The sequence below is a fragment of the Aethalodelphis obliquidens genome, unplaced genomic scaffold, assembly GCF_003676395.1.
Source record: "Aethalodelphis obliquidens isolate GAN/ISIS:26980383/991018 unplaced genomic scaffold, ASM367639v1 scaffold16, whole genome shotgun sequence".
In the NCBI taxonomy this organism is placed as follows: domain Eukaryota; kingdom Metazoa; phylum Chordata; class Mammalia; order Artiodactyla; family Delphinidae; genus Aethalodelphis; species Aethalodelphis obliquidens.
This window is the reverse complement of record NW_020837960.1, coordinates 28888339-28908574: the sequence shown is the minus strand read 5'-3', so window position 1 is coordinate 28908574 and position 20236 is coordinate 28888339. Positions and strand designations below refer to the sequence as shown.

The 20236-nt window shown below is 36.2% G+C and overlaps 1 protein-coding gene across 11 annotated transcripts in view; it reads left to right on the top strand.

Annotated features, from left to right (window-relative positions):
• Window positions 1-20236, top strand: part of PAN3 (poly(A) specific ribonuclease subunit PAN3) — a 117863-nt gene that overhangs the window by 16707 nt on the left and 80920 nt on the right. For 8 of the 11 annotated variants that reach the window (XR_003434831.1, XR_003434830.1, XM_027116607.1 and 5 more), the window contains one exon: window positions 12576-12737. The exons of the other annotated variants lie outside the window; for them this stretch is intronic. Coding sequence is in view for 6 of the 8 variants with exons in the window: in XM_027116607.1 (XP_026972408.1) it covers window positions 12576-12737 (162 nt within the window). In the remaining 2 variants the exon portion in view is untranslated. The remainder of the gene's footprint in view (window positions 1-12575; window positions 12738-20236) is intronic. 11 annotated transcript variants of the gene reach the window in all.

Below are 20236 nucleotides of genomic sequence, written 5' to 3'. Positions count from 1 at the left end.
CTCTTGGTAAAACAAAAACTCTTGGTATGAGAGTATTGCATGCTGTGAATTAAAGGCATATGGAGACTTTGTCTATTCTTTTTTTAAAATTTAATTTAATTTTTTTATACAGCAGGTCCTTATTAGTCATCAGTTTTATACACATCAGTGTATACATGTCAATCCCAATCTCCCAGTTCATCCCCCCCACCCTCCGTCTATTATTCTTTTGTTCTAGTAATTTATAATGTCTGTTTAATGATGTAATTTTAGTGGAAGTACCTCAAATTTATGTAAATATTCAATCATAATTCCAGGTGATCTAAGCAGGCTATCATGATAACTCAGTGACATTTTATTTCAGAATGAGATTGGAAAACAGGCAGTTAGGCCATACTTACTACTATTTCATGGCTAGTTAGATAAATTATTTTCTGAAAATCTCGGTTGGGCCAACCCCTGAGCTGCAAATGCTGCTTTTTGCCTGTGGGGTATGTGAATTATTTGGATCTGATGAGTCAGATATTTTAACTGGGGGCAGTCTTACTCTGGGCTGTGTGAAAAACTTAAAAAGAATGGGCTGATGTTTTTCTTGCTTTCCTCAAATCTAATTCAGGAGACAGTGCATGACTCTACTAGAGAACATTTACACAGCGGTGTATTAATCAGCGTGAATTTAAATGTGTGATGATTGCCTAGTAGCAGAGAATTCTCTAGATCCAGAAGAGTTTATGGAGAAGTTTTGAGTTGTGGGTTTTGAAGGTGAGGAATATGGGGAAGCAAACATATTAAGCAGAAGGAATTGTTTGATTACAAGTAGAGAGTTAGGATCTTCAGTAAATTTAAAAATTCTCTTCTATCACAGATAAGCTAAGAAACTATGGCAGAGGGCCTTGTATCTATAAGGACTTGTTGAAGTAAAATGTGTGATGTGAAAAACAGTATAGAAAAAGGTTCCTAGCCATTTGTCTGGGTTGGTTTATTGTTGTCAAACATGTGGAAAATTTCCTGAAGAGCTGTATGCTGAGAATATATATGCCTTAGGGCACTGATGCTCAGAGTGTGGCGAGTGACTGGAGCTAGACGGTGAGTTGTTTCCTGTCTGTAGGGAGATAAGTTAAAACGTTAAAAGTAAATGTTTAGAAACTTCTATAACAATCTGATAATACCACAACATCCAAATGTGTCATCATTTTTCTAGTAATTCATTTTTGTTTTATGAACATATAGGACTATGATGCATAGGAAATTTTTTAAAAATGTGATCTTTCACAGTTGATATTTGAGAAGCACTGATTTTTAAAATTTTCTACATTAGAAATACATAAATATAGATAGGAAAAGTAACCTTTTATTTGTTACTTTTATTTATAAAAGTAACATTTATTTGAAAATGTGTACAATTATTGTTGGCCAAGGGTGGTGGTGGAAGGAATTGAATTATGGCTGTATACTTAGCGGGAGAGGTAAGCCCCCCAAAACACTGGAGATGGAGTTCTGTTGAAAATGGGAGTGAATATATTAGACATTAATGCATAAGGAAACCTTAACAACAGGGTAGATAAAGCCGAGAACTGGTATGACAGAAAAAGACCTGAGAGTCACTGGGAATCACAAATGTGGTCTGGACAGCAGTAAAATTTTCGGTCAGAACTCCTGTGGGAACAAAGTACCTTTATAACAAAGTTAGATGTAGAGATACAGATATTCATAAATACACGATGATATCTTGCTAACTGTTCTTGCTAAGCTGTGCAGCCACAGATGATTGAGACAAATGTTCCTTCAAAATTTGTGTCTGGCAATCTTGGCTTTTCCCCTTTTTATATATTTCTTGGTCCTTCTTTGCCCTCCTTTTTAGTTGTCTAGTCATTTTCCTATTTAGCTTTCTCCCCTCCCCACATTAAGGCAAAACCACTCTGGTGCTCATCATTTACATTTCTTACTTTAATTGTACTTTAGTATGACGTTTCAGTCAATATGCAGCTTTACCTGGGCATTTGCATTTTATTTCTGATAATGGGATGACAGATTTTCACTTCTGTAAATCTTTTAGGTTTTAATAACAAGTTAAATTCTTTGGGTTTAGAGGACAAAAGACTTGTGAAGTATCATGTTTATTTCTTCTGTTCTTGATTTTAAAGCTCTTTGTCAGGATGAGGGAAGTGGGATCAAAAGAGGCTGGCTTATCTCCTGATGGCTTATTTGTGAGGAAGTGTAGCTGGTGGAGGCCTAGTTTGGGATGATTCTGCTTGATCTCAGTTTGGAACCTCCTCCCCACTGTTCTCAAATCTTAAGAGCATCCTTTCCTTTTTGTATCATCTGTGTTACAAAACTTACTGATCTATATATATAGTATGATTTCTGATTAATTTGACATGTAAGAATTTTTGTGTACATTTCTGTTCTAATGTCTCCAAAAGATGACTTTTACACTATTTACTTTTACATAGGGAACCAAATAGGAATAACAAACTGGTGAGTGTTATGGTAGAGTTCTTTTATGGAGAAAGCTAAAGTAAATTTGGAGAAATTAATAGGATTATGGCCTAGATAATCTGGGATGTAAATCTTTCCGCAGTCCTTCTGATGGTTAGGCTCATTTTAAAACAGGGAACCAAATATTGATTGAACGTGGAACCAAATATTGATCTCGGGGAAAAAATAAAAGGTGAGGAGAAAAGGGGGAAGATATTGAAAAATAAATCGTAATGGGAATCACAACCTAAAACTTCACCTATAAAACCATTTTTAAGCATTTTATATATGTTCTCAAATACTGTTTTACTTAGTATTTAGATTTCCAAGTCAGCCACATCCATATCTTTTCCCCATGAGTATGTGCAGGAATGTTTTTATGGAAAATTGTATTTAGAATTCCAAATTAATACACTCAGAGCTATTCTTCTTTTACTGGAGTTGACTGAACCTCCATTCACCTCTGCTTGCCATGCTGTGGGAACGTGCACAGGCTTTGGATTTAGAGATATGTATGGTAGAATTGTTGGAGTCCAAGTTCCTGTAGGCAGGGGAGCATCATGGTTCCTGTTTATAGCTTGCTTAGAGCTCATGGTGAGTTTTTATCTCTCTCCAAGAGCAAAGAGTTGGGAATAGTAATAACCCAGTAGCACTAAATAATGGTCAGGGTTTTAGGGTTTGGAGTTGGGTGCCAGGCAGTCTGAATTGAATCCCTGTTTCTTCACTGATTGTCTTTGTGTCTTTAAGCTTAGTTAAACCTTTCTGTTTCTTCATTTGCAAAATGAGAATAATAATACCTTAGTACCTGGCATGTAGAGGTGTTATGAGGACTAAATGAGAAATGCCCAATAAACGGAAGCTATTATTGGTAATACATGGTGCTCGCCAAACCTTTCTAGTCTTGTTTGGGAACTGTTAACTATTATTAAATAAACAAATGTCTGTTGCTACTCACTCTGGATCAGGCTGTATTAGAGTTGTCCATTGGAAAAGCTGTTCTCCTGTAGTTGCTTTGAGAATGTCCATCTTTTCTTTGAGGTGTTCAGGCCCCTCCTCCCCACATAGCTGTTAGCTTCTCAAACATATCCTTCAAATTTGGTGAAAATACATCTGGGATTTTCTCACTATGCAGTGGCAGACTTGATTTTATTTATGTTGACAATGATCTTCTGTATCCGTTTCAGGTAATATGGTAATACTTTTATAAAATTAAATGTTGTATAATTTCATTTTATCATTTAGTCACCCCAACAATTCTTTGAGAGATATTATTTTTTTCCATTATACAGATTGGGAAATGGAAGTTAGATCAAGTAATTTACTTGGAATAAGATAGATAATATTTAGTTATGTTTCAGAGAAAAAAATTTTTCTAGGACAGTATAGAAGGGTAAGATCTTCTATAAGGTAAAAAATGAAGAGGTAGCGGAGAGACATGGTAACATGCAGAGGAGGAGATAAAACATTGACCTTATGCCTGCCTTTTTTCCCATTTATATGATTATCTCAGTGTAAGTTTTTGTAAACAGTATAAATTTCTAGGGCAAGAATATACAATTAAGCTTTTGATAATTGATAGCTAACTTTTCAGAAATGTTGCACAAATTTATATTTCTACTCATGGGTGCTGGTTTTTCTGCAGCCTTGAAAACACTGAGATGTAAAAATCTTTCATATCTTTGTCATTTTATAGTCAAAACCCCTCATTGTTAAAACTTGATTACTGCTGCTATTGAGCTTCTCTTATGTTTATTGACCTTTGGTGTTTCTTTGGTGTCCTATGCTTTTATTTTACTGTTGGGATATCCTTTTTAAATTTGTTGTAAACTCTTTCTTTATTAGACATTTAAGCTTCTTCTTTGTTTTTTGGTCTTGAATTTCACAAGTAATTTATGCTGTCAACTTTGAAATGTCATACTTATTACTCTGATTATCTTTTATTAAGTACATTAAAAAAGAATAGAATATTAAGCTCATTTTGTTAAAATAACATGGTAATTCCCTGTCTGATGAGTTGGTGATTTTATATTGAAAGGACTGTCATTATTTTTATGTAATTTGAATCCACTATCATTTTTATTGCTAATGATCTATAGTAATCAACTTCCCTTTAGCAAACAGTAACATTCTCTCTCTTCTCTGTTTTGTCAGACTTAAATGTGACGTTCTTCTTACTGTTTAACCCGTCAGTCTATTCTTTTCCTAAAGCGATGGATTAGATTAGATTGAAACTTGTTTAACAATATGATAGTTCCTATAGAAAAGGGCTCAACTTTGAAAAAGTTAATTTTATTTTCCTCCTAAATGAAGAGTCCTCCAGGGTGAACTTCCAGAATTGTGTTGAGATAAAGGTGTGCTTTGGAAAGAACAGATTAAATTTTGTTGTAACAAATTAGGAGTTCAGCCACGTATTTTCTCTATTTTAATTCGTACTCTGTGTGCAGTGACAACTTGCTCTTGTTGAGTCAAGAGTCTTCAAAATTTATGATTACAAGGGAATTTTGTCCTGTTGATTGATTTAAAAAGATCTCACGAGAGTTTTTTGTTTTGGAGGCTTTTTTTTTTTTTTTTTTAATGCGGTACGCGGGCCTCTCACTGTTGTGGCCTCTCCCGTTGCGGAGCACAGGCTCCGGACGTGCAGGCTCAGCGGCCATGGCTCACGGGCCTAGCTGCTCCGTGGCACGTGGGATCCTCCCCGACCAGGGCATGAACCCGCATCCCCTGCATCGGCAGGCGGACTCCCAACCACTGTGCCACCAGGGAAGCCCTGGAGGCTTTTTTTTAGGTGTGTATGGTTGTTTTGTGTTTGACACGCTACCGTATTTAAACACGTGAACTGAAACAGCATGGCTTTTGTATACAGTATGTAATACTGTTGACTATAGTCATTATTTAGCTTTAGCTTTGGGGATTTTGAGTTGGTTCTTACCTAATAATGGTAGTTTAGTGAAACCATGCTGCATCTGCCACTTGGACCTGGGAACTAGTAGATCATTCTGAGATATTCTGGTTGGCTTCTTTACACTCTACTCTGGGCACTGTATTTACAAAGTGTAGTAGCTGATATTAAGAGTTTGGTATTACTGGTGGTTCATCCCTGTTTTCCTAGGAAGTAGGGGTCAGGAATAAATTAGTAAAGATCAGTTTAGAATTCTCATCCACAAACATGGTAGCCTAAGTTTTAAGCTAAATTTAACCAAAACTATATAATTTTTCCTAACTCTGTTTAATTCCCAAGATTTGTTCTTGCATTTTGAAAGTGGGGAGGAGGGAGTGGCTTAATGAAGTCTCTGTAGCTACTGTTTCTCATTGATCCCATCCATGCCAATTAGAGTCAAAGAGAGAGTGATTAATGTAGGAATTTGTATTTGGTCATTTTAGAATTAGCTAGAATAATGTTAAGATTGTAACATGTTAAGGAATACTATAGAATGTGGAATAAATTAATTAAGAGTACAAGCTCTGGAGCCTGACCTTATGTTAGTTTTGAGATTATAGGCAAGTTATTTTAACCTCATCTAAGCCCACCCTTCTCATCTGTAAAGTTGGTTTATAATGGTGCCTATCTCACAGAATTTTGAGTATTAAATATATTAATGGCTATTAAGTACCTGGCATAGTGCATTGTGCTTGTCAAATGGTAGTTGTTGTTGCAGTCTTCTGCTGCTTATAATCCTGCAATTTAAAAACATACGTTTATCTGTTTCTGAATGTGTGTAAGATTATTTATCTTTGATTAACCACTACCTACTTTAAGTTCAATCATAGTAAAGAGCATTGCTGAAGATATTCTGCTTCATTTCAAGATTCAGTTTAAGCAAGTGTACACATATAAATAAATCAAAAGGGAACCTTTTGCTAATAAGCAAATAGGCATTTTAGCATGATGGTTGCTTTTGATAAGGGACTAAAATTCATATAAAATTTTTATGGTCATTACAGGTGATAGTTTATTGTAGAAATAACTTTCATGACTTAAAACAACATTACTCACTTGCACTTAAAAGATTTTAATAACTTTGGCATGGTATTTTGTTTTTCTACATCTTGTGTTCTGGTTCTATTCTAAAGCAAAAGACTAAAAGAAGTCGTAGTTTGGTGTTCCAAGTCTTTAGAAATTGAATGTGACCTTGCTTAACAGCTGTTCTCATTTTTGGTGGCATAAAACTCCACTGTAACATTGAGGTTTTGAGAACAGAAGTAATGACTACTTTGTAGGCTTTCTTAAATTTATGTAGATAATATAGTGGGCCTCTTCTCCCAGGATCAGACTCAGTAGAGCTTAAAAAACATTTCTGTGTGTGTAAATCCTGTTCTGCTCTATTTGACATAATTTAGATTACTTTTTACCTAGCAGCGTCCTCTGTTTTCATCCTCTCAACATATATGTGATTTCTGTATTGACTCCACAGATTAAAAGATCTTTTTCATTTATAGATGTTTACCTGCCCATGAGTCTTTAACAATGACAGTCTGTTTTTCTGTAGACCCACTTTCTGTAGACCTGCTCACCATCCCATCCTATAATTGGCTTTATTTAAACAGTGAAAACCTAAGGGACCTAATATATTTCCATGAAAACCTACAATTACTGATAATGAATGGCAGGACAAAATACAACATAATCTTTGAGGCTGGCTTGTTTTTGTTTTTGATTTTTGAATCTTTTACTCGAGAAAATTAATTGGAGCCCAATATACAATCACTTATAGGTTTAGATTTACTATTCTAAATTGATTAGGTGTGAGAGCCTTTAAAATCCAGGTGTATTAACACACCTAATTAACTAATAAATTAAGTAGAGGTAGTTCCCTGTGTCTATATGGAAATTAGCTAATTTATTTGATTTAAAATATTCAAATGGTTTTAATCACTTTGGAGTCTATTTTTTCCGAGTGAGTTTTACATTAACCACTGACGGTTAATGGAAATGTAATCTTGTATTTAGTTCTCATAATAACAAATACGCTAAACAGTTAGGGCGTTTAATTAATTGAGGGAAAACCAGTGTACGTCAGAAGAGGTCGTAAAAGAGAAATGAAAGTTGATTTTCAAATAAATATACAGTAAATTTTAGGCCAGAGGTTTCTGTTAGTGGACCTCAGACCCTTAGAAGTGGCAAGAGGTAGATAGGTTGCTGAGTTGTAATTGCAAAAGACAATGAGTTAATACATTTCATTAAACATTGTCTAAAGAGAGATAATATCAGTATTTCATATATGTGCACAACTATTTTCCAAGTATGTGAAGATGTTTGATTAATAAAATACAAATTGTTTAAAAAAGTGCCATTCATAGTAGCTTTAAATCATCATTGTTTCAGAGTATAAATAGTGAAAGCACAGTTATTCTGTTTTCGATGTTCAGAGGGCATTCTTAAAATTCAGGGCATTGGAAACTTTTTGTGCTAGGATAACAATTGATTTCTCTAGTTTATAACTAATGATTAGGTTATGATATATAATAACAAGGCCTGTAATGTGAAGTATTGTAGAGATGATGCTGTTTTGCAATTTTACCAAAAAAGTTGTGCTCTGAACATTGGTCTATAACAACATTTTCTATGTGAGCAGTGGTATTTATATATTTTTCTTTTGCTAGACTGAACTTTTTAGGGGAAGAGAATAGATCTTACCACTGTATTTCTCTCTCTTTTAAAAAAATCTTTATTGGAGTGTAATTGCTTCACAATACTGTGTCAGTTTCTGTTATACATCAAAGTGAATCAGCCATATGCAGACGTATGTCCCCATATCCCCTCCCTCTTTTTTCTTTTCTTTTTTGCGGTACGCGGGCCTCGCACTGCTGTGACCTCTCCCGCTGCGGCCGGATGCGCAGGCCCAGCGGCCACAGCCCACGGGCCCAGCCGCTCCGCGGCATGCGGGATCCCCCCGGACCGGGGCACAAACCCGCGTCCCCTGCATCGGCAGGTGGACTCCCAACCACTGCGCCACCAGGGAAGCCCTCCCCTCCCTCTTGAGCCTCCCTCCCGTCCTTCCTATCCCACCCCTCTAGGTCATCTAGGGAGGGCAAAAAGCCTTATGCTGAAATGTTAAGTGAATGAATGAATGAAAAAAAATGTGTTTGCATTTAAGGTTTTGAAGTAAAACAGTCCTAAAAATTAGCTTTTATTGTTCTTTCTTTTGACACAGTCTGGAGACTTATCGTATTTGTTAGGAATGAGAGTGGATTTCCCTTAGTCCTAAACCATTGGATTGGTCTTCTGTGGACTAGGGCAAGGATTTTTGAAGAGCCAGGGCTTTGGGGGCTATGAGTAATGGTTCTGAAGGCTCTGAGTATTTAGGGCAAGCTAAAGGAGTGGGATGTTAACTATTTGAACCCCTATCCTTTTTTTATTTTGGGGGGTGGCCCCAATTTCTGTTTTACCACTAGTTGTTTCTTATCCAGGCCTCTTCCCTGACATTCTCTAGAACTTTATTGCTGGAAGGATGATCACCAGACCAGCAGCACACTAGTAGTCTTGGGAGGTTTTTAGAAATGCTGAATCTCATGCTTCACTCTAGGTCTGCTGAATTAGCATCTGTATTTTAACAAGATCCCTAGAAGAGTATATGTTCATTACAGTTGAGATGTGCTAGTCTAGAATACATTCTCCAACTTTTTCAAGCCCTAAGTTGTTATTTTTTAAATGCCCAATAAAAAGTGTAAAACTGTTTTCAACTACTGTCTTTTTGTGCTGTTTATTTAGGTTTTGTGAAGAATGATAAAAATCAGTTTTGTGGTGAATCTTGAGACTTAAAGTAAAAATGATATATATTAGAGAGAGAGAAAAAATAGTTACATGGTATGCTGGACATTTTACCACAGGAACAAAAAGAGAATGGGAATTTTGATGTACGATGTTGACTTACTAGGAGGTGGAGCAGACAGACTGGTTACTTACCAACAGGACATGACTTTGCAAAATGCTTCCGTTTCATAATAACCAGCAGGCTGGACTGGCAAGGAGGCTGTCAAGAGTGGAGGATCAACCAGGAAACATACCTTTTTTTTTGACCAACACATTCTCAAGATTGGTTTAGGAAGGGACTGCTGGAAGCTAAGGGGCAAGGAAGAGGGCTTGTGCTTTTGTTTGCTCTGGAGGAGGGGTTTGGATCTTGTAGGACTCAGAAGGCTTTGGGGAAAATAAACATTTCCCATAAAATGCTGTTTGCCCTTTATTTCCTCACCTTCCATTTGACTTCTCTATTTCCCGTAGACCCTACTGTCACTTAATCACCGATAGTTGTTTTTAAGCCAGCAGCTCTTTCCCCAGCCACGCCTTCGCCTTCTATTTGCATTGCAGTTTCCTGGAGTTCCCATCCTTCACCTACGCCTGTGATTCTCAGGTGGGGGAGTTTTGTCCCCCGACTCCTGCAGAACATCAAAGATAGTTTTGGTGTCACGACCGGGGCAGATGCTGCTCATCGTCCTGCAGTGGGCCACGACAGCCCTCCACAGCAAAGAATTATCCAGAGTCTGTAGTGCTGCGTTTGGGAAACCCCAACCTGGATTATCGTCAGAGACCATTGATTTATCTACCTATTTCCAGTTTAATTCTCATTCACAAGCTTTCAAGAGTTCCCCATTGCCCACGGAGTGAAGTCCAAACTCCTTGGCATAGGATACAAGACAATTCGTGGTTTTTTATTGCTTTCAAGCCTCCTCTTTCACTCTCAAGTTTGACCCTCTACTAATGATAGACTGAAAACTTGTAGTTTTCCCTTAATTGACAACAGAGTGCCTGTATGCCTATACATGTGCATTTTTCCTAACCTACAAATACATCTTTCTCTCCCACTCACTCTGGTTTTGTTTTGTTTTGTTTCCTATCTAGACACTTGCTTTAACACTGCTCAGGCATTCATCCTCTCTGTGAAGCCTTCTTTGCCTCTGTTCAATTGGTACCTTGATTATATATGCATTTTTCATATCACAGTGAGTGTGTTCTGTTCTCATGACTTTGTTAACCACTAGGTTATGTCCTCTTTTGGAGGGAAAGGTGTGTGTTTTATTCATCATTGCATTCCAAGTACTTAGAACAGTTCTTGATACAAAGTAGGCTCTCATGTTTAGTTGAAAATACATTTTTCCTTCAAGGAATAAATAATAGTTCAGATAATTTGGAAATTAGCTTTGACATGAGATTTTACCATAATTTACATTCTGTGCAATGAGACTTCTGTCTGTAATCTTTTTGGCTCACCATCATGCTCTGTGTTGCTGCCATCTCTTTACAGATGTCATTTGTCTTCTCTTGCTTATAATGGTATTTAAATGGTATTGATACCTTAGGTCTTTTCATTCAGTATCACATAGAAAGTTTTACTTTTGCATTGGACTTTAGTCTCTGGCTACTTATTGAAGAAACTTAAATCTGTAGCGGCACAAGTTTGGGGATCTCTTCTACCTAAGAGGAAAGGTCTTGGGCTAATTATAGGTTTTGGGGGTGATGGGGAGGAGGGAGAGGAATAGTGAATTCCTTTTTGGAAAAACAAACATATAAAGAGAGCTGCTGGGGTGGGAGAATTATACACTGGATTTATTTAAAACCTTTTTTTCTATGTTGCTTAATGTACTACCATGAGAATAAATTTCACTAAGGTAATAATTGGCTCAAAAACAAGTCTGGATTTGTGAAGGCTCTAAATAACAGAAGAACATTTAAAGCAATAATTTTCTTGCTTTCAAATGTATGACTAGAATTTAGGTGTCCTTATATATATAGAACCTATTTGACATGTTGTGATTTTGTTTAAATAAATACTCTTTGATGTGTTGAACTTTTTTGATAGGATCATGTTTAGCCCAGACGTTTTCTAAAATACAAATTTTAAATTAGTGAAGGCTTAATTAAGGCTATATTATTTTTGCTATATGTCAGAGCCTTATACTTGTGAGCTATGTTATTAAAAATAACTTGCTTTAAAATGTTTTCATCTATAATTTGGTTCTAAAGGGTATATTTCTATTCTCATTCACAAAAGTTGCTTGTGATGTAGACACAGAGTAATCGAATTGGTTCAAGGTTGCATAGAGGTGGAAATATTTTAGCTTCATGAAACTTTACCCACTGCTATAATTATCGGATAGATGGGTAATCTAGTTTCGTTTCTTATGCAAGTTTAATTTTTGAAGAAGGTTAATTTCAACTATTTGCTTCAGCAGTCTTAAGACAGAACAATGAGTAAACATAGATTTTCTTATTTTAGATCTTAAATTAGATACCTTCCCAAGAATGTATCAGTATTCCTTAAAGGGAAAAAATATATACAGATTCCCTTTAAGATGCAATTTAGTACAAATTTGCTATAATTAAGAGAAATAAAATGGTGGAAACTGTTCATTAACCTTCATGTATGAAAAAATCCCTGCCAACCACTTTTAAGATTGTTTACTAACTTTATTATAATATTAGCCAATGAATCTGTGCTTTTATTAGGCTACTTAGTATCAATCTGTTCAAACTACTGAGATTTATAAGACCAATGAAATTTGTGTATTTTTTTGTCTGAGATTGTTGTTTTTCATTGAGTACAAGTTTCACTGAGTACAATGCCTGTTTAAGATAGATCAATTTGTACTCTGCCCTAATGGGCATAGAATTTTAAAAATTAAAAAAAAATCCATTCCTTGAAATTAGCTGCTTCTTCTAAGTGGAGTGGTTCTCAGTAGGAAATAAGGTAGTGAGATGGGGAGGAGAAAAAGATATATAGTGTGAAGAAATTTTTTTACCTGTATTTTGTGCCCTTGAAGCCATTTCTTCATATTGCAGTGAGAATAGGTAAGTGCCAGTGGAAAAATATTTGCAAAGCATTTACTTTGCTGATAAGTTAATTTCTGTTCACTAAACTCAGATTATAATGTATTTCACTAAAACAGTTGTTGTTTTATGTAATACTGTTGTTAGGACTATGGGTTATTTTGGAGGTGTGTGCGTACTGGGGGTGGGGATGGGGAATGGGGGGTGGTGCTAAGGACATTAGAGGGAGTGTCTTAGAAATTTTACTTGTTTCCTATTCCACCATTCTTGATATCTTCTGTATGTTAGTTATGTTAGCTTAGGTTAGTATGGGGGATGTTAGGAGTGGCCTGGTTTCTTTCCTTCTTTTTCCTAGCCAAGGAAGTATCGCCTGGGGATGCTGGAGGAGAGGCTAGTTCCGATGGGATCAAAGGCACGAAAAGCAAAGAACCCTATTGGCTGCCTTGCTGACAGGTGTAAATCAGGAGTACCCATCAATATGGTTTGGTGGAACAGAATCACAGAAAACAATTTACAGGTAAAAATAATTTTATTAGACATTTTTGAAAAGTGAATATTTTGGCTGCTTTCTGTGTCTGTGTGGGGTGGTGTGTATGAGATTGGATGACTTAGCTGATACACTTAGGTTTTTTGTTTTCTTGTTTTTTTTTTTTTAAATCAAAGTAAGATTAGTGGCCCATTCACTAACTAAATGATTTTGTTTTGTGGCTTTTTTTTGAACTTTCTCTGCTTGTAGTATATTTTCCTATTCTTCCATTTAATTTAGTTTTTCCCTTTTGGATTTTGTTTATAGTTAAGTTTAATTATTTTTAATACACAAAGTTGTACTACATTAAAAAGTCATATAAAATTTATTACAGAAAATCTCATTTATTTGGAGTCTGAGCAGTAGAAAGCTCCACATGTTGTCTTTCTGTACATTTTTACTAGGAGATAAAAATTGTATGTAAACTTGTCAAGTGTTGGCTGTAAAACCAACTTCAATAGTATGTTGTCTTAGAGTTATTATACATTTCAGTCTTTGCATTATCTGTGCTAATGAAAATGAATTTTTATAACTCAAAGGCTAGCTTTTGTATGACTCTGAATCTGAAGTACTTACAAAATAATTTGAATTATATTCCATTTTAATTTGGATTATAATTATTATAGTCTCATTTAAAGAAATTGGTAATTGTATAAAATAGCTCTGTTGACCAAAATTTCAGTTTAGCTGGAAGTAGAATATCTTTCATCCCAAACTTTCTGAGTACATTGGTATTTTTTTAATATATTGCTAGCCAAAAGCCTATAACCCCACATATACATATCACACACAGAAAAGATATAACAGAGTCAACAATTGGTTTTATTTCTGTCAGCAACTTTGTATTATGAAGGGGTTCCACAGTATTTTGATCTGTTTACTGTCAATGCCATAGCAGTATCTGTGTTACCTTGGGCACAGAAATAAAAAAGTTATTCCCAAAATACTGCAAAACATGTTATTTGTCTCAACTGAAAATTTCATAGTATTTTTCTAAATATAAGGAAAAACAGGGAAATGGAGGGGGGTGGTCCACATAATCAAATACTTAAAATTTCCGTGGAAAGTTTGGGATATGTCCATTACGAGTAAGAATTCATAATGGACATATCCTTTATGAAGAATGTGTACTGAATTCTTCCTTTTGAGATCAGGAGAGAGGTTTGATGTGGATTGTTAGAATTATTTTCCAGTTTTAAAAAGAAAGTCTGAAAATAAATTGGGCTCCAGTTACGTAAGGACAGATACAGGTGGAAGTGAAAGTGCATGTAGGTTGCAGGGGAAACACGGATGATGCAGAGGTACGGCCACTTGACCGCCCCTCGTTGTCCCCCGTATCTCAGGGGCAGTTCCAAGGTACTTCTCTTTAGCATAGCTTGAAAAATCATTAGGTTGGTTTAAAGAATATATGCTAGGATTATGCTTTATTTTTAATTAAAAAGCTAATAATAGATTTGCATTCAGTGTGCTAAAGATTGAATTGATGCTGTCTGAATCTAATATTTCAAATACTAATATTATTTTGTGTTTCATATAATTCAAATAGTTCTTTTTTAAGGATGTAAGGAATGCCTTATTAGCTTGATGTGATGTTGGAGGGGCAAGAATGCCTTACACTATCAGTCATGTGTTGAAGCATTGAAAAATACCCACCCGGTGTCCATTACTGTCTTTGTGGATTCCTAAGTTGGGTACCTGGTATTGTTTATTTAGAGCAAAGAGTATGTCAGTGCAATTTTCTTTTCTATTGGGGTTTTTATCTTTTTGTTGTATGAGAAAAGTAACTTATATAAGTCAGTTCTGTACCTATGCCTTTTAATTTTGTATTATGTTTACCTTCAAATATTTTAAAGATTTTTCACATATAAAAATTTTAAAGGATTGTGTAGCCAGATATATTAATCTTTCCTGCTTCATTTGTTTCCTTTCCTTTAAAGCTTAGGTCTTCTCAATCCTAAGGTTAGAAAAATATTTATCTATATTTTATTTTAGTGATTATAGCTATGTTTCTTAAATGGTTACCTTGTGCCACGCACTGTGCTAAGCTCTTTACATGTATTGTCTCTTTTGGTCTCTTATGGGACAGTTGTTACTGTTAAATGAAGAAACATCTTCAGAGAAGCTAAGTAACCTTAAGGTTAAATGGTAGTCGGTAGAGGAACAGAACTTTGAACCCATGTTTGTCAGGCTTCAGAATCTCTTCACTTCTGTGTAACGTAGTTCTAGTTGTACTAGAGCTATGATTGATGTAATTGTCTAAATGGTTAACTGAACTTCTGTAGGACAACTTTTTTTGAGGATGAGAATGGGTATGTAGGTTTCCAGACATGGACTGTAGCTTATGCATAACTCCACAGTATTTGTAAGGTCAGTCTTTTTTCCTCATGATTCATCTTTTTTTTTTTCTCAGTGACATTTAACTGTCTCTCTTTCTGGAACTTTAAATATTTGTTTACACTGATTTCTTAATCTTGACCTAACATCTTTTTGGAAAACAAATTTTGGAAAAACAAGTTTTTCCACTTCTGAAAACAAAACAAAAAAACCCAAACAAACAACTAACTAACAAAAACCTTAAAACAACAACAGAAACTTTCTCTGAAAGTTTCTACCTGGATCATTCATAATTGCATTTATTCTCTTCAGTGCTGGATTTCTTTCAAGAGCCCTATGATTCCCAGGCTTTTAGTACTTAATAATCTTTTTATTAATTTTCTACCAAGAATCTTGTGATATGAAAGAGTCTGTCTGCTGAACACAGGACATTTGTAAAACAGTGATTCATGCTTTCATTCTAAAATATATAATATGCTAATTAGAGAATCAAAGAAATTTAATATTTTTCTTATATTGTGGAGGTAGCTTGGTGGAGGCCAAATTTATTTTTCATATGGCTGTTTGAAATATTGATCATTCCCATCTGGTCTCCATTACTACTTCTGTGGAGTTCCCACTTGGGGACCCTTGAAATAGATTCTAGTCTTTTCTCTGATTTCTTTACAACCCATTTATTCCTTCAGTGCTTGGAGTTTGGTGTTAGCAAAAATTTTGCTGGAAACAAATCCCAAAGCTTGTCAGAGGTCTCCTGAATCACCAAATCCAACAGTTTCATCCAGTACTTAATACTGCTGGCCACTTTTTTATTTGAAGCTCTTTCCTCATGCATTCTTGTTTCTTTGTTTGCTTGCCTATTTATTTATTTATTTATTATTGGCTGTGTTGTGTCTTCATTGCTTGCTCTAGTTGCGGCGAGCGGGGGCTACCCTTTGTTGAGGTGCACGGGCTTCTCATTGCGGTGGCTTCTCTTGTTGCAGAGCACGGGCTCTAGGCACGTGGGCTTCAGTAGTTGTGGCACACGGGCTCAGTAGTTGTGGCTTGCGGGCTCTAGAGCACAGGCTCAGTAGTTGGGGCACACGGGCTTAGTTGCTCCGCGGCATGTGGGATCTTCCTGGACCAGGGCTCAAACCCGTGTCCCCTGCATTGGCAGGCGGATTCTTAACCACGGCGCCACGAGGGAAGTCCCCACCACGCATTCTTGACTCTGTTTCATCCCTGCTCTTTGTGAGCTCCTGTTCTTGGCTCACTTGTTCTTTGCTTTCCCGTGTATGCCTAAGATTCTTAAATTTTTATTTCTTTTAGAACTGTCTTCTCAGTTCAAGACCCAAATCTTTCATGCCTTCTGGTATCTTTGCATGTAGATGTATATCCCTCTATCACTACAAATTTGGCAAGCCTAGAACTCAGTGTATTTTTCTCTTCTCCAAATCTACTGCTTCTTTTATATTCTCTTTATATTCCTTCTTTAGTTAATGGCTTTATCATCTTCCCGGTCACTGAGAGTACATAGCTTCATTTCTTCCCTGTCTTCTCCCATATTCTACCATTTATTATGAAAAGGAAACTACTGAGGTTTGACTACCCATTAATTGAAAGATGATACATTGGACAATTTACATTTGCCATCATATTAAGGCTCTACCACAATAGTGACATATTATCCCCATTTGAAAAATACGGAAATTGCAATTTAGACAAGGCTTATTGTTCCTACGTGGTAGAGCTGGGATTCCAGATCTATTAAATTTTATATCCTGAGATTTTCCTGCTATATTGTCTGCCTCTAATCCCCATTCTTTAAAATTCCACGGTATCTTTTTATCCTTTCCTTTCCTTTCCTTTTTCTTTCTTTTTGTTTTTAAACATAACTGACATATATACCCTCAGTGTATCTTCTGAATAATTTTTGTCACATCCCTTCAGGATCTGTTCAGCCTTTCTAGGGCTATCTCTCTTTAACTGTCCACATGTACTAAATTCTAATCATATGGAATCTTTTATACCTCATATAATATGAAATACATTGTCAGTTCTCTGTACCTTTTTATCTCTGTACCATTGTTAATAGAGCCTAAAAAAACTTTCTTCCCTTTTCCTTTTTTTTAAAAAATTTATTTTTATTTAATTTATTTTTTTTGGCTGCGTTGGGTCTTCGTTACAGCATGTGGGTTTTCTCTAGTTGTGGTAAGCGGGGGCTGCTGTTCTCTGCGGTGCATGGGCTTCTCATTGCTGTGGCTTCTCTTGTTGTGGAGTACAGCCTCTAAGTGCGCGGGCTTCAGTAGTTGTGGCTCGCAGGCTGTATAGTGCAAGCTCAGTAGTTGTGGTGCACGGGTTCAGTAGTTATGGCGCATGGGCTTAGTTGCTCCGCGGCATGTGGGATCTTCCTGGACCAGGGCTCGAACCCGTGTCTCCTGCATTGGCAGGTGGATTCTTAACCACTGTGCCACCGGGGAAGTCCCCCCTTTCCTTTGAGAGTAGCTCAAATGCTACCTTTTCTGTAAATACCTGCTCAAACACCTCAAAGAAAAAAAAGTTTGTTTTTTTTTTTTACTCTTCACAATACTTAATGTTATTTCATTCTCTCTTATATTGGTTGTTTACCTGTCTTTTCCAACTGAATTGTAAATACGTGTGACTAGGCATGTGTTGTTTATTTTTGTACCCTTAAGATATTCTGCTTGTCTCTAAATGTCATTGTATAATTTTATTTTCTTAGGCAATATGTGAAATTTGTGGTAGTTTATTTTAAGAATTTTATATATTTTGAAAAATTGATCATTGGTTGTCTGGGATTTATAGCCATCATATATTACTATTGTTTAGTTTAATTATCACAATTGATTTAGAACATAGGGTGGTGATTTCTTTTGAAATGTTAGACGATCTTCTCTTTTTCTTTTTTATTTCAAAATTTAACATTGTAGAAATATTCTTGATGTTTTTCAGTCTTCTGAACCTGGTACTAGTCTTATTTCTTGACAGTGTTATTATGTGACAAAGCTCCTCTGTTTTGTATTTTTCTCATGGTCTCAGTCTAAACACCGAGCAGGTGGTAGATGGAAGGTCACCTAAAACTCTGCATCAGCAGTTCTTTATTTCACTGAAGTGCAAGTTCACTTTCATCTTTCCTTAGTCTCTGCCCAGATGATTGCCCATTCCTCTGCCTGACCAATCTGCACGTGAATTTGAGATTTTACATTTGTTCTATGATTACGGCTCAAATGCTGTTCAGGATTGAACTGTTTTATCACCTACCTTATAGAATTATCGTGAAGATTCAGCTTTCTGTTTGAATCTATTATTTGTGTAGTAGATATTAAATAAATGTCCATTCCTCCAATTTGACCTCATCCCTCCTAAACTTGGTTTTTGTTTCTGTTTATTTAGGGTGCTCTCAGTTATTTATACTCAGATGTGCATGGCATTGTGGTATATATGGAAAGAGGCAGTGACATTAAGTGTCTCTTAGGGGCTCTCATTTTAATGCTGACTCATTTGAATAGTTTAAAAAGTTACTTTAAAAATGCGTTTTTTGAAGGGATAACAATGTGTTCCCATCCTTCATGTAACCATCAGATGTCAACTTGAATGAAAGGATGGGAAATGCATGGTTTTATAAACTTCTCAGAGTATTGCAGGTTAAGATGTACCTAAAAGTAATGACATGTTACATAAAGTCTTACGTATATATAAATATATATATTTATATATATAAAAGACTTTATGTAACATGTAAGTCTCATTTTGTCTTAGACCTTTGGAAATAGTGGAGTTATGAATCATAAATTACTAGTATTACTGTTGTTTTAGTTTACCTCCAGAGTGATGTAAATGAATGAGAACTGTTGGACTGTTGGGTGTATTAGGAGATTCATACTTGTTAACATCTCTTTTGATGGTGTTTTTCCCCCTTGTGGTCTGATTAAATGGCATTTCTTATAAGTATTTAATTTGTAAGAATGCTCACATTAAAATCTCTTGGCCCACAAATTCAGCTGTGAATTCTAGTTGCTTGTTACTGTTGCTTTTAAGATCCCAGGGAGGTTTTGGAAACTCACTGCATATCCTTCAGTCTTTAGTTAGTTACTGAATTTTGGTGTTATTTCAGGAGATTTCTAGTCTCTATGCCCCAGGAAATGAGGTCCTTTGGGCTTTAGATGGAGTGGATTGGAATTTATAAGAGTGAAGCTTCAGTCCATCTACTCAGGGTTCCTCAGGACTTTGAAAAGTTACAGAACTGTGGGGCAGCTAAAATGATATTACTATATAAGTTCTGATTTCTCACCCACAGCCCATCCCAGACCCTCTTCTTTTCTCCTCTTCTCTGCAGCTGCTATTCTAAACCTTTACCATTCACCTCAGACCTGTTCATCCCCTGTGTCACTTTTGAGTAAGAGACTTGTGTTCTTCAGAGGAGGGAAACAAGAGGTCATTGAGAATGAATTGCTTCATATGTTGGCTTTCTAACTATGCACAACATTTTCACTTACACCCTTTCCCACTATTTTTCCTTTGGTTGCAAACAAACAGGTGTTCCTTTACTATATCCTTCAGAACCTGTCTTTAGTCCCTCTAGCAATTTATTTCATTATTTATCCCTTTTCAGTTTTAGACAGTCTCTCCCTTGACATTGATGTCTTCTTCCTAGCTTGGTCTTCCAGTACCAAGGAGTGCTACATGAGGAAATATTCTGTGGTCAGTACATTTGGGAAACTGTGTGATACAATTTGAGAACTGCTTCCTGCTTGTTGCTAGTTCTTCACCTTTCATTCATCCCTTAAGTCCCAGCGTTTTACCTTTCACTTTCACCACTCTATTGAGACTCTTTTTGGTAAGCTTACCTAGCTACCAAAAGTCACAATTCTTACTTGACCTCTACTGCGTTTGACGTTGTCGTCCGTTCCCCTTTCCTTGAAACTATTGTTCTCCTAGCTCTGAGACTGTTCTTTATTAGTCTCTTTCAGGGACCTCTTGTCCCTTGCCGTGCCCTCAGGAACTCTCCCAAGCTCTGTCCTTGACTCTCCTGTCTCTGCACACAGTGCCCCTAGGTGATCTCACTTATCTTCATTACTTCAGCTACTCGCTAGTCACATTTGACTCCTATATACACACACACACACACACACACACACACACACACACACACACACACA